Below are 13,407 nucleotides of genomic sequence, written 5' to 3' on the forward strand. Positions count from 1 at the left end.
CATATGGACAACATTCACATAAAAGTAGTTCCCTATAGTACCAGCAAATATTAATACAAAGTGTGCTTTTTTGAGACTCAAAAAAGAAATGCTTTTAAGAAATGTTTTTATTTTTCGTCTTTATTTTTTAGCTCTACAAGGGCTTGGCAGTTTCTCTAACCATAAAGGTTTGCAAAAACTGTGACAAAACAAAACAAAATCTGACAAATCGAAACGGCTGGCAGACAATGCCAGGCCCCTCTGCTTTGCCAATGCATGGCATTGAGGTATACAACAGCAGCAAAGCCGTGAAGGATAACTGAAAGGAGATTAAACCATAATCAATCAGTATCTACTTCTTGTACACTGAAGCGACATTGTTTGCTTGCATGGGTGGGGCTGGAGGTGTTGTGGTAATGAAAATATCTCCCCGGAAACCAGGTTTTTCGAATTTTCCAGCAGATAAGCACGGTTGACCCTCCCCCCCTTTCCGGGTGCACGGGCACCTCCAGAGCACCGGCTGACTGGATGCGCCCCTCCCCACCCCGAGAGGGGGGCGAGCAGTCACACCAATCCTGTGTTTAAAGGGAATTTAATTTCTCGCTCAACACCATGAAAAGAGATTAAAGGGAATTGTGGGCTTGTCTGATGTCAGGGGCTTTGACAGGGAGATGCAGTCTGACCCAGCCTTGCTTGTCTGTGGAGTTGGGGGGTGGTTGGGGGGAGGCGGGGCCTGAGTCTCCGGCTGCTGTCTGGAGCAGGAACTGGGTTGGGAGGGACTGAGTGATGCAGCCGGTTACCTTTAAGGAGCCTGGGAGAATCAGATATGGAGCTCACGTTGCCCGGGTGAGCTCACTGGCTGCAGCTGTGTGTGTCTGTGGCAGCAGGGAGAGGGGAGAGGGAGAGGAAGATTGAGAGGGCAGGAAAGGCAGAGCAAGAGAGGGAGAGGCGGCAATAAGAGAAAGCGAGAACCAGAGAGAGGAGAGAGAACTGGAGAGAGTGGGGAGAGAGAGAGCTGCACACAGGCACGCACAAAAAGGCACAGGACCAATCCAGGTGCAGGGGGCGGCTCGGCTCTCCTCTGACCCCTCCCCCTTGGCCTGCATTCCAGCTCCTGCCAGGGACCCTGCTGCTTGAAGGAGATGGATGCTGGATCCTGGAGGCAGGGGCTGTGATGCCCCCACAGACGTGCCTGCGCCCGGAAGTGCTGATTATGCTGCGAGTCCGGCTCCCGGGCAGCTGCTGAGCTCGAGGGGAGCAGAGCGGAAGGGGCCCCTTTTCCAGGGATGCTGCAGGCTCCTGCTTCGCCTCCGCCTCGCTCTGTGCACCACCAGCATCCTCGGATCCCGTCTCCCACCCGCGCCTCTCTGCTGCGGGCAGGCCCAGGGCACCTGTGCGCGGACCGCTGCCCCACGGCCCAGCCCTGAGGTGCAGGACTCGCTGCTGCGGGCTGTCCACGGCCGCCCCGCGCTCTAGACAGCCGCTGCTGAACAGCCCTGCTCCCATCCCTGCTTCCTGCCCTGCACGGGCAGATGAATATACCCCTTCCTGCAGAGCTGCTGTGCCCCTTCCTGCAAAGGCTGCTGTACCCCTTCCTGTCCAGGCGCAGAGCTCTCCGCCCCAGCTCCGCAGACGCTTGTGTCCACTCGGTGCAAAGATCCCATCTCGCTGCCTAGACACCTCTCCATGGTGCTGAACAGCGCTGCCAGCACCGCTGTCCTGGGTGCTGAACCACACTGCCCGCTGCAGCTCCGCTGTCCTGGGTGCTGAATTGAGCAGCCCGGCCCGCTCCACACCCTCCAGGATGCATTGTTCTTTCCCGCGCTGCTGTCCATGGTCCTGAATGCATCTATTCCCTTTTCTGGCGGCTTTTTTCCAGCGTGCTGCAAATGACCTGTTATCCAGAGCGCTGAGTGCATGTACCTGCTACCCTCCTGCCCCGTTGCTATCCAGAGTTCAAGGACCATCTTCCTGACGCCTGATTCCTCGGTGGCTGTTTTAATCTGCCTTTTTTTCTCATAAAAGCCCCTTTCTTGCGCAGACTGTTGACAAAGCCAAGGCAGGGAGCCTTCCAGGTTTCTTTTGGGCTGTTCTCCTGTACAGAATATTATTCACGGCCTGGTTTTACATCCACAGGAGTCATCCTTTTTGCCCCTTTACACCAGCTGGCTATCCTAGTTGTACTTTAGCTCCATCGGCAGGGACACCTTGCCCCACTTCACATTTCTGGCTGCCACGTTATTGCTCCGAGCATTACCACTCCTGGGACCAGTAGACCAGAGATGCCAATTATTGCGTCCCCAAGAGCCCCTGTCAGTCAAGTCGTGAACACATCTTTGCGCTGCGTTGCCTTACAGACAGGGCACACAACAAACACCCACACTGTGGCGTGGCAGCGGGGGAAGGAAAAGAATAGATTCATATGCATGTTTTGAAACCTTCATCCCTCTGCCTGAGCAGCTGCAGGAAGCACGCTGCCATTACAGGAGACCTTGGAAGCTTGAGCGCCTACAAAGGAGGTGGGCCGCTTGTAGCCCAGCCTGGGCCAGTAAGGCACCCGAGGATCTGGTTGTTCAGAGAAGGCCTTGAATAGGGTTTGGGACACAGGAACTCAATCACTACAATGGGTTCTACGCATCACTGTTGGGTATTTGCTCCAGTATCTAGTTGAAGAGACACTGCTGCAGTCCATTGACCCAGTCTCCCAGCTTGCGAAGCACCCTGCATGAGTCCAAAGAATGTCAGTGGCCATCAGTGCTCCCCCCCTTAATATGGCTCCATTCTGAGATAATTTGCTTCTGTTGGTGATAGGATTGTCCTATTTGGAGTGCCAAAGTGGTAAAGAACTAAAATCCCCATAGATAGAGGTGCGTGGTCTACACTTTCTGAAATTCAGATGTTCTTAGCTGTGGAACTTTACTGGATGTAACCCGTGGATCACAACATCACAGGTGGAGAGGCGTCTTGGGTGCTGTGCCTTCTTCAATGGTGAGGATGCCCATGGTGATGGTGTGAGTCTGAGTATGGCTGCTGGAAGGTTGCTGCTTTACGCGGGCCTCTCGCTAGCCCTCTGTGCCTTGGGCATGCTGGCCGTGGCCATCTGCTCGGACCACTGGTACGAAACCGATGCCCGGAGACACCGGGAGAGGTGCAAGAGCCTCACCAACCGGCGGAGTGACCCGGGCTTCATTTATAACAACAACAACAACCTACCCCTGCGAGCCAGCAGAGCCCGGCTGGACCACTGGGAAGGGAAGCTGCTGCTAGCCAGGAACAGGCGGCAGCTCTTTGCAATGAGCGCGGTGGATAAATGCAACAGACAGTACAACTCCACCAACATGGGGCTCTGGAGGAAATGCCACCGGCAAGGCTTTGACCAAGACATTGAAGACCTGATTGAAAAAGGTAAGAGATCTTACTTGCATAATGACCTCGACGTCTACCTGGTATCATTGTTGCATATGGATCATAGCAATACCATGAGATTGAGCACCAAGGTGTGTCAATGAAAAGGACTGTGTCCATTGTGTATTCTGAGTGATTGTTTGTTTGTGGTGTGTAAACAACACATGCATAAACGGGCAGTGTAATATCATATTCCTTCTCGTTGGTGCACGAAGGAGGCTTCTTAACACTGTTTCCCATACCTCTCACAATGCACTCGTGTGCCCCTCGCCCTCACATGCATAGAGATTCAACATCCAAAATACACGTGGTATTGCAGCGCTGTCTAATGCATGCACGCAGTTGTTTTTGCATTCATAATGCACAGGAATTTGAATACTGTGAAAGAGTTTTATATAGTGCAAGGTAAAAACAACATAAAATGACATCCCAACAGATATCGCCCCAACCTTTGCTGTTTTTCCTACATTATTATTTATTTCTGCTTCTTCAAAAATATTTTTGTTCTATTTCCTTTTCCACCGGAGTTATATTTTTTGGTCTGCCTCATATGAGCCAGCAAACACACTAAATTGTATGCAAACCCCTTTTGTTGTAATACAGATCTATCTATCTATCTATCTATCTATCTATCTATCTATCTATCTATCTATCTATCTATCTATCTATCTATCTATCTATCTATCTATCTATCTATCTATCTATCTATCTATCCAATGCTATTGTTTCCATTGCCATCTATCCATCCACACACCAAAGCAATCCAATTACCCGTCCATCCATAATAAAAAATGACAGTACCTAATTTGTAAAAAAACAAAAAATGCAGTTGCTGAAAGGTTTTCTTAGGAACCCCCAGCAGTATTCCCGAACGCCAGGTTTCCCGAATACCAAGGCTGTCTTGTCCTGGTTTCAGCTCACGCCTTTTGTTTTCACCACCGTATATTTCCTGTCTCGGTATTTCACTTCTTTAGGTTCTTTTTCATTCATTGCGTTTTCCCTTTACTACTGTCTTCGAATCATTCTCTTCCATCGCCTTTCTCCCTTTTCATCCTTTGTCTCGTTTGTGCTGGGTCAAAGTCTGATGATTAAAAATAATTCCCTGTCCTCAAAAAGGAGTGCGGGTGCACTTCACATGGAAACACCGGCACAGATTAAGTATTTAATACGTGATAAACGCAGAGGGATGGGTATTCGTTTATTCACACATCTACTTGTTCCTCTAGCCAACCACCCATTTATAGATTCATCCTTAAATCCATTCACCTACCCATCCAACCATTCCTCCCTGCCATCTCTCTAAAGCCCATCCATCCACCCATCAATCCATCCATCCAGCCATCCATCCACTTAGATGAATGAACACATTGTTGGCCATGCTAAAGAGTTTCTGATTGGCTATAATATGGCAACACAACTCAGCTAGATTCTTTGATAATATTCCTAAATTGAAATGTTCCAGTGTGTTTTAATGGGGAATTATTATTTTGTCTCACCTACATTCGAGTGCTCTGCTTTTAAAATATATTGAAACTCCTTTGCTGCTTCATGAATCTTAAGTGTCCAATAGAACATTAAGATCAGGTACAAACAGGATGGTGGCCCAGATATTAATCTGGGAGGTGCTAGCATCACATGTTACCCAGAGGCTTTTGTTTGGAATCAGTATTAATTTGATTGCACAATGATTGATTCCTCTGTTGATGGGTATCCTTACCCTCAAATGTTCCATTCGGATTAGCGCTTCAGTGCAGCTAGGGTAGTTTAGTAAGAGGTCATTGCATCCATTCCCACCCACTGTTCGACTATGTGGCTTTAATGCCCATGTGCATTGACACAGTGCCCCTGGACATGTACACCATTCCCTCTCTGGAGCAGCACTTCTGCTCTAGAGGGCTTCTTCAGAAGGATGAAGGCACAGTCAAGTGATGGGCTACCTCTGAGATGTAACAACAACTGCAGAAGCCAAATGAGGAAGAGTGTAGCAATTTCAATAGGATAGTCTGATGGCACGAGGGACATTTAAATACTTGAGCAATGCAAACAAAGCAGGTGCCTCAATCCTTTGCAAGGGAGAAGGTCTAACGATGACTGAGAGAGATGGGGGGCATGGTGCACTCCCAAAGGGTGAACAGAGATCAGATGACAGATATAATCAACAACATATCCGTATCCATCAGGACCACCCCAACTCTGTTCCAATTTAGAAAAGGGTTGAAGATGTGCCTCTTTAAAAAACACTACATCACAGTGTAATAACCATCCCCAATCCAGCTTCCTCTCCTACTGCTCATTGACTTTATGCTTATCTTTGGCCCTGTAGAGTGCTGCGCTGCTTTTTTGGCTAGGTTAGCGCTATAGAAATAAATATTCTGCATTTGTAAGGGGCACCTACAACATGCCCCTGTTTACCAACCGCCTAAAATGGGATTCACAACACATTTTTGCGGTCGCAAACACCAATTTGGAGTATCTGTGACCAGAAAAATGGATGATACATCTGACACATGTTTCATAGGTATCACCAAAGCTCGAACTCGCCATACTATCCCATGCCAGTTGAGTTTAAGGTAAATTGCAACATAATGTAACAATCTTAGCACTCGAGGTCTGTCAAGTTTCCCTTCAGTAACCAAGTATGAGAGAATGTGGTCTTACAATAGTTTTAATGTGCATTGTATCTTTTTGCAAAACTCTGGTTCCCTTTGTAAGTGCTGAACCGATTCAGATCCGGTATTTAAAGTTTGCAAAACACTCTTTCTTTTTTAATCTACTCAACCCGATCAGATACGATGTTTCAAGGCTTTTGATGATCCAGTATGCAAAACTATTTCTTGACAGAAAGTTGATTTAAATGCAATTAGTTATTCTTACTCTTAAAGTTATGATTGCTATTTCAATTCCATCTATTGCATTTCAATTAAGCGAAATCAAATACAGTATTTAAAAAAAAAAGGAGACAGGCACTTGAACTGGCTTACTGTGGTCTTCAATAGAAGGAAGATTCAGTGGATTGCCAGGAGCTATTTATCCCACATTTTACCTGGCAATCCAGCTGTTCTCGTAGAAAGCTATCCCTAGTCTCGATGTGGTTTTCCGGCTAAATGTGGCCTGTGATGAAACAATTTCAAAATTTCATAAAGCAATCCCACCTGAACCACTTGCGGGGAATTCCCAGATAAGGCGTCTCCCAGTAGAAATTAAAGTAACCACATTCAGCAGTAATACATTTTGGCCTCTGGCAGGAGAGACTGCAGAAGAAAAATTGGACGTCTGCATCTTGGAACAAGACCTGTTGGTTGGGTTGGGTTCTACGATAAGATAAGATAAGATGGACAATATGGTAGTCAGTGCTGTCCTCACCATCTTGTCTCTGTAGAACATTCTTCATCATGCAGAATCATTCAAAGCAAGTTTGTTGATGTCGCCATCATTGTTTTGTCAGTCATTAAACATGCGACTGCTCTTTGTAGTGATTCACATTATAAAGTTAGCAACATCTGCCTTCTCTCTTGGTTTCTGACTTCTGTTTCAACTCCACTGGTGGTTTCTCCCCGACTCAGGAGCCTGAAAGCTTCTGGAGGAATCATGTGCTTTGCAAACTGTGCAGCAGTACGTCCAATACAAAGTCACTGTAAAATGTCCCCCATTTCAAAACAAAACCATCTTTTGGAAAAATAGGCAGTGTTTAGTGGAGACCCGCTTCCCTGACCCATACTCAATTCACAGACCATTCATTGCCAAGTTCTCTGCTTCCTGTCAATACCCTGCTATTGGATTCCTGTTTTGTATAATGTTATCTTAATTGGCTCCTCTGAGCAAATGGTCACTCATTTGGAACTTGCCTCTGCCCATGTCCAACACCATCAACCTACAACTTACCACCTGCTTCAATGTTAACATATTACTCCATGTTTGCCCCATGACAATATACCATAGTGTTAGCCTACTAGGCTTGAGATCCAGCTTCCTGCTCCACTGTCAACTGACCTACCCCCTTGTCTCACGCCCAATGTCCTGCTCTACCACTTTAGCGCCCTTACATGCTCTAATGACAATTTTGCAATCCCTGTGTGAGTCAGTGGTGGCTTACTGCTACCCATCTCACCCAACATGAAATGACCACTCATATTGTTCGCAGTGTCAGTTTGCCACTCCTAAAGCACATCACTGTCAGCTCAATACTCAACATTTACCTTAGTTCTGTCTTCTCGTCCACTTATGTCCAGGGTCAGTTCAGAATGTTCCTTATGGCTCAGTCTAACCTTACCACTCCCACGTGACAAATTCTCAGGTTACCACTTTCCAAGTCTTTAAAGTCCATATTTTTTCTTTTTTAGCGCCACATTTGCATCATTTGTTTATACAAAAGCGGTGCAAACTTACGAAATACAATTATATTTTGTAAGTTTGCGACGCTTTTGTGTTAAAAAATGAGGCCTATAACATAAACCTTCATAGTGACTTCATGTCTTATGTGCCCTGACAGTAACAGCCTTTGTCACATGCCCAGGTACCAATTTCTGGCTCCCTGTGACTTGATGTCTATTGCCTCCTTCTTCCTGTAAATTCCTTCTTATTGGTTTTCTGCACCATGTGCCCCGATAAAGGCTTCCTGGTTCCTGAAATACACTTCTTGTCCTGCAAATTTTGATGGTTGCATTCTGTCTTGTGCCCATTTCTATCGGTATCCAGCCACTAGACACTTGTTCAGTCTGGAGAGAAGTCTTTTATAGGAAGGAAAGAAGGATTAGTCTGTCCTACTTCCCCCTTTGATTCATTGTGGTAAACCTGCTGACCAGCCACATCTGTCTGTCAAGAACATGCCCATTGAAGTTAGGCAGGTTGAAGGGTAGAAACTAATGCCATGAGTACAGATATAGATCATTGATCTGGAGATATATTTCACTTACTATGTCCCAGTTATGTTATTTGGCCATTGGCACACTATCATGGAAACCTTCAGATGTACAATTGAATTCCTCCAATTTGATCTTTAAGTCTGAGCAAAATAAAAAAGGGGGCCTATTCACAAAGACATTTTGGAGTACTATTTTACATACTCTCACGTGCATTTGTGTCTTGGCATCAAAAAATAAACAAGCATTTGCAATGCAATAGGTCTCATATTTGCTTTAGTTAGAGCTATTGGCATTGTAAATTCATAACTGGACTTTTCTTGCCACATAAATTAGTCAACCCTGCCTCATAATTTCTCTTTTCCTGCCATATAATTCCAGTGGCCCTGGATATAACTAAAGCACTTCCATTTACCTTCTTCCTCTATCTGCAGCAAAAAATTAAAATGTTGCCATTTAGCATCCTAATTTAAATCTGCCATGCTAATTCCAACAGAATACCACTGTCACCACCCCACCCTCAGAGTTACTGGCTGGCTAAGACGATTCTCCCCAAAAAGACACAGAAACAGACACAGAGGAGAAATACACTAGAAGGGTCACCCAAACATAGCAACAGTGTTCAGTCAGAGTGTAATAAGGATGTTAAGTTGGCCTGAATCATGTTCATAATTGCAATAAGGAGAGATTATTAAAACATATACAATTATTATATAAACCTTTATTAGAAATACACTTTTGGCATTAGACTGTAATGCTGAAAACAGCCCCTAGAGAACACCATAACAAAAATATCCTTTGTAAGAAACATGGTCATGTAACCATATTGTTAGCCCCTAAAGGGCATAACCCCATGAAAAAAACAGAAAAAAGTAATGCAGTCTAACCATATACTTAGCCCCTAGAGGACATTTTTAGGACTAGCAGGCCTACTACAATGATATTACAGACAAGGCCATTAAAACAAAACTACTCCCAGCTATAAAACAAAAGTTCTAACTATGAGAAAGCTTAAAAGACACTGAATGGTGGGAGGGGTTATTATTTTGGGGTCCCCACTAACCTAGTGTGGGGATCCAGAGATGATGTAGACAGAAAGAGTGTTGTGAATGTGGCACTATTGTCCTAGGACCACCACAGGCTGAGTTATGAGCAAAACTTTGTTGTAAAAGTAATACCCTGCAAAGCATTATGGGGCAAGTCTCCATGCTGCAAATATTGTAGTATATTGACTGCAATGCTCACAACAGCCCCTAGAAAACACAGCAATATAAAACAGCATTTGGAAAAACCATGGGCATGTAACCATACAGTCAGTCCTTAGAGGGCATAACCACATAAAAAGAGATTGGGTGAAAATAAGGTAGTGCAGCTATATATGTAGCCCCTACAAACATAGTGCATTACACATTTTCAAGGCCAACAGCCACATTGCAATGATAGTACAAACAAAGCCCATAAACCATAACTTCACTCAGCTATACAACAAAAGCTCCAACCATAAGAAAAGATAAGAAATGCTAGTAGTGGTTAGTATTTTGGAGTCCCCACTAACATAGTGTGGGGACCCAGAGATAATGTAGACAGAAAGAGCACATTATGGTCAATGTTTTTAAAATGATCCCATTGTCCTAGGGTCATCGCAGGCTGAATTACGAGCAAAAATGTTTTGTAAAGTAATGCCCTGCAAAGCATTATGGGGCAAGTGTCTGTGCCACAAATATTTTACTATGTTGATATGACTGTAATGCCTAGAACAGCCCCTAAAGGACACCACAATGAAAATAGAATATGCAGAAAACATGGCCACAAAACTATATAGTTAGCCCCTAAAGAGCAAAACCACACAAAAAGAAAAAGACAGAAAATAATACACTGTAGCCCTATATTTAGCCTCTAGAGTACATAGTGCATTGCACATTGTCGGGGCTGGCAGGCCTACTGCAACAATAATAGAAACAAGGCTCTTAAAATATTACCTACTCCCACCTGTAAAACAAAAGCTCCAACCATGAGAGCTTAAAAAGACACTGACTGGTGGGAGGGATTATTATTTAGGAGTCCCCAATAACTGTATTGTGGAGACCCAGAGATGACCAAGACAGAAAGAGCACATTGTGTTGAATGTTTTGTAGGTGGTCCTTTTGTCCTAAGACCACCACAGGTTGAGTTATGAGCCAAAATGTTTTGCAAAAGTAACACCCTGCAAAGCACTATGGGGCAAGTTTACTGAGTGCAGTGAATATTGTAGTATCAGCTCTCCTGCTGTGCTGGGAGTGGCTTTGGCTTTGAGAATTTCAGTTTTACGTAAAGCATTTACCAATTTCAAGTGTTTTAAGGGAAGAGCCACAAGAAATGACTCTGATTAGTTAACGGTGAACAATGTGACCAGTGCTTCAATACCGCCGATCAAGTTCACGCTTTTGTGCCTATTCGCACTGTGAGCGCCATGGCAGCCATGCAGCACGAAAGGGAGAGACAGAAGAAAAAAATTGTTTGCCCACGCTGAAGTCTAATGCCAATCGTGCAATGATCAATGTAACAGGGGCAGTCTGCAAGGCATGACAAAAATAGACTTAAGGAGGGACAAACTTAAAGCATTTATAAATGACATCAAGTGATTTTTAAAGGCAAGCCCACGAACGAGTGAAAGTGATGGGCATAAGATGGGTGTGGTTAAAAGCCCACAATACTTACAACAGGTCAAAGTGCTTGCACGCTCGACCTAAAAATGGAGGTAAAATGGGACTAATCAGGAAAGGTAATACATATAAACAGAAAAGACTCTGCCCTCTTTGCACTTTTATGAATAAGGAGCTGGTTATTTCATCCAGATCTACAAATACATGTGAGTATGTAGAAGAATACTCGAGAAGTACTACTTCTAGTACTCATAAAATGTTTTTTTAATAGGGTTCAGTGAGTTCAGTACTAAAAAAGCATTCTAGAGGATTTGTTACGGGTAATGTTGTCAGTTATTTGCACCAGTGGAGAGGGCCCACTTCTCTTCTTTGATCATCTTTTGTGAAATAGAAGGTTCATTTTGCTCACATTTTATGTAAGTTTATTGGACAAGCATTTTGCTATTAGACAACATACATTAAAATAAAGATAAATTATGACATCTGTGCTGGACAATGTGGCCTTGGTTTTGGCCCCTAGTTGTGTTTTGGAAGTTACACCATGATAGAAGCAAAACCCAAGCCTGAGCAGTGGAAATAATGTTTGCTTATACATTCTTTCAAGGCTCAAGGGATGATTGCAGGATGGATGTTAGAGGGAGTCTTACAAGTAATCCAACTGTAAACAACAATTACAGTGACCGTGTCTGCTATTCTTAAACAACATCACTGCCTTCAAATTGAACAGGCATTAACCAAAGCAGTACTTACCCAGTCTTAGGGAGTTTAAGTGGTAGGTTTGACATTATGACAATACTCATAATTAGTACTGCTAATGCTACCACTGAGTCAGCGGTGCAGCCCTTAGCAACTTACGGCCTGACGCACAAAGGTTTTTCAGTGAATAGTCATAGCATAGTGCTGGCTTTAGTTTGACTTACACTGGAATTTCCAGGAGTAAGATATTCTTACTTGCAGGAAAAGATTTGTGAATTGGGCACTAAGGGCCTGATCTACAGCTTGGAGGATGGTTTAATGTCCATCAGGGCAACTGAGTACTTTACTACAGCACCCTGACAGAGATCCGGTCCAAAAATTGTAAAGATGGCTGTTGAGCCCACGGACATCTCTATGCATTTGCAGGAGCCTCCCTCCAAGTGGTTCCTGTCAATGCTGGAAAAGTTTGATGGATAGCTCCGCTAAACATGACGGCCAGCCAACAAACTTCTCCAAATTTGTATGTTTTTGAAAAATGTCAAATTAATACTTTCACACCATGGGAGGTTTCTTCTGTGGTGTGGGGGAATTTTTGTAATTTTACTGTCTCAAAACCTGGTGGTGATGGTGGCTCATTGTACATTGGGCAGACGGTCGGATGGCTTATCTCTGCCAGGCTGCACTCTGTTTGACTACCGGAGGAGTATGTTGGTGATGAAGTCGGTGTAGGCTATGTCATGGACATACTGTTGGTCCAAACAGTCGGGTGGGCTGACCAAGAGTTTGGCAGAGAGGGGACTCCATCACTGCTGCTCTCCATCAACCTCTAAATCAGTCCCTTGGCCATCAACAGTACAAATTCCACCAGGGTAAGGCATAGACATCCAGTCACTATCAGCTTCAGTACTGGAAGTGTAATCCATAGTAACACAGCAACCATCAGTACTAGAGCTACCAAAGGAAGCCAAAGTAACTAACTCACAATCAATGCATGCAGTCCTACACCAGCGACTGTCAGTGCCAATAGTAGAATATCAGCCCTAGCAGCGCAGTCACCATCAGTGGCCATGTCACCATTGCAGATGTGGTCTATGGGTCTCAATCAGTGCCCAGGTGCCAGAGTACCTACCTTGTCTCACCAGTCGTTAATGTTTTTTAAGTACCACCATCACAAGCCTCAGAGGCTCTGTAATTATCAATGTGCAGTACCACTAGTGCAAGCCTCTGGATCTCAGACACCAGTAGTTCTCAGTGCCACCCGTGCAAACCTTTGTTGCTCTGTCATAAGTCTTAGTACTACAGATCTCATCCTTAGTAACTTAGTCGCCATCAGTGGCAGTACCAACAGTGAACGTCTTAATACATCAGCTACCTCAGGGCCAGTACCAATAATGCAAGGGTTTTAACCCAGTCACTGACAGTGTTACTACGCTAGTGCAAACCTTAGCAATCCAGCGACGGCCATTGCCAGTAGCACCACTGAAAGTTTTAGTATTTCAGTTACCATTAGTACCCCAGACCAAGCCTTACCTATTCATTTTCTACCAGTGATAGTATCACAGTGCTTTTCATATACGATTACTGTCAGTGTTGCAGTATGTGTATGTAACCCTTGGTGACACACAGTCTATCAGTGTCATTTCAACTAGTCACTATCAGTGTTAGCACCAGTGGAATCCTTTGAAACACAGTCACCACCAGTACAAGTTTAGCAAATGCAAGTCGTTTCAACTGCTAAAACCATCAGTGTCCCACTGCCCCAACATGAAGCACGGGGAACTCAGTCGCCATCAGTGACAGTACTGCCCCTGATAGCACTGATAACT

At 44.6% G+C, this 13,407-nt stretch overlaps 1 protein-coding gene across 1 annotated transcript in view; it reads left to right on the plus strand.

Annotated features, from left to right (window-relative positions):
- Positions 1-986: 986 nt before the first annotated feature.
- Positions 987-13,407, plus strand: part of TMEM178B (transmembrane protein 178B) — a 567,200-nt gene continuing 554,779 nt past the window's right edge. The window contains exon 1 of the mRNA XM_069227910.1: positions 987-3,384. Within this exon, the coding sequence (XP_069084011.1) occupies positions 3,003-3,384 (382 nt within the window). The 5' untranslated portion in view covers positions 987-3,002. The remainder of the gene's footprint in view (positions 3,385-13,407) is intronic.

Source organism: Pleurodeles waltl, chromosome 4_1, assembly GCF_031143425.1.
Source record: "Pleurodeles waltl isolate 20211129_DDA chromosome 4_1, aPleWal1.hap1.20221129, whole genome shotgun sequence".
NCBI lineage: Eukaryota > Metazoa > Chordata > Amphibia > Caudata > Salamandridae > Pleurodeles > Pleurodeles waltl.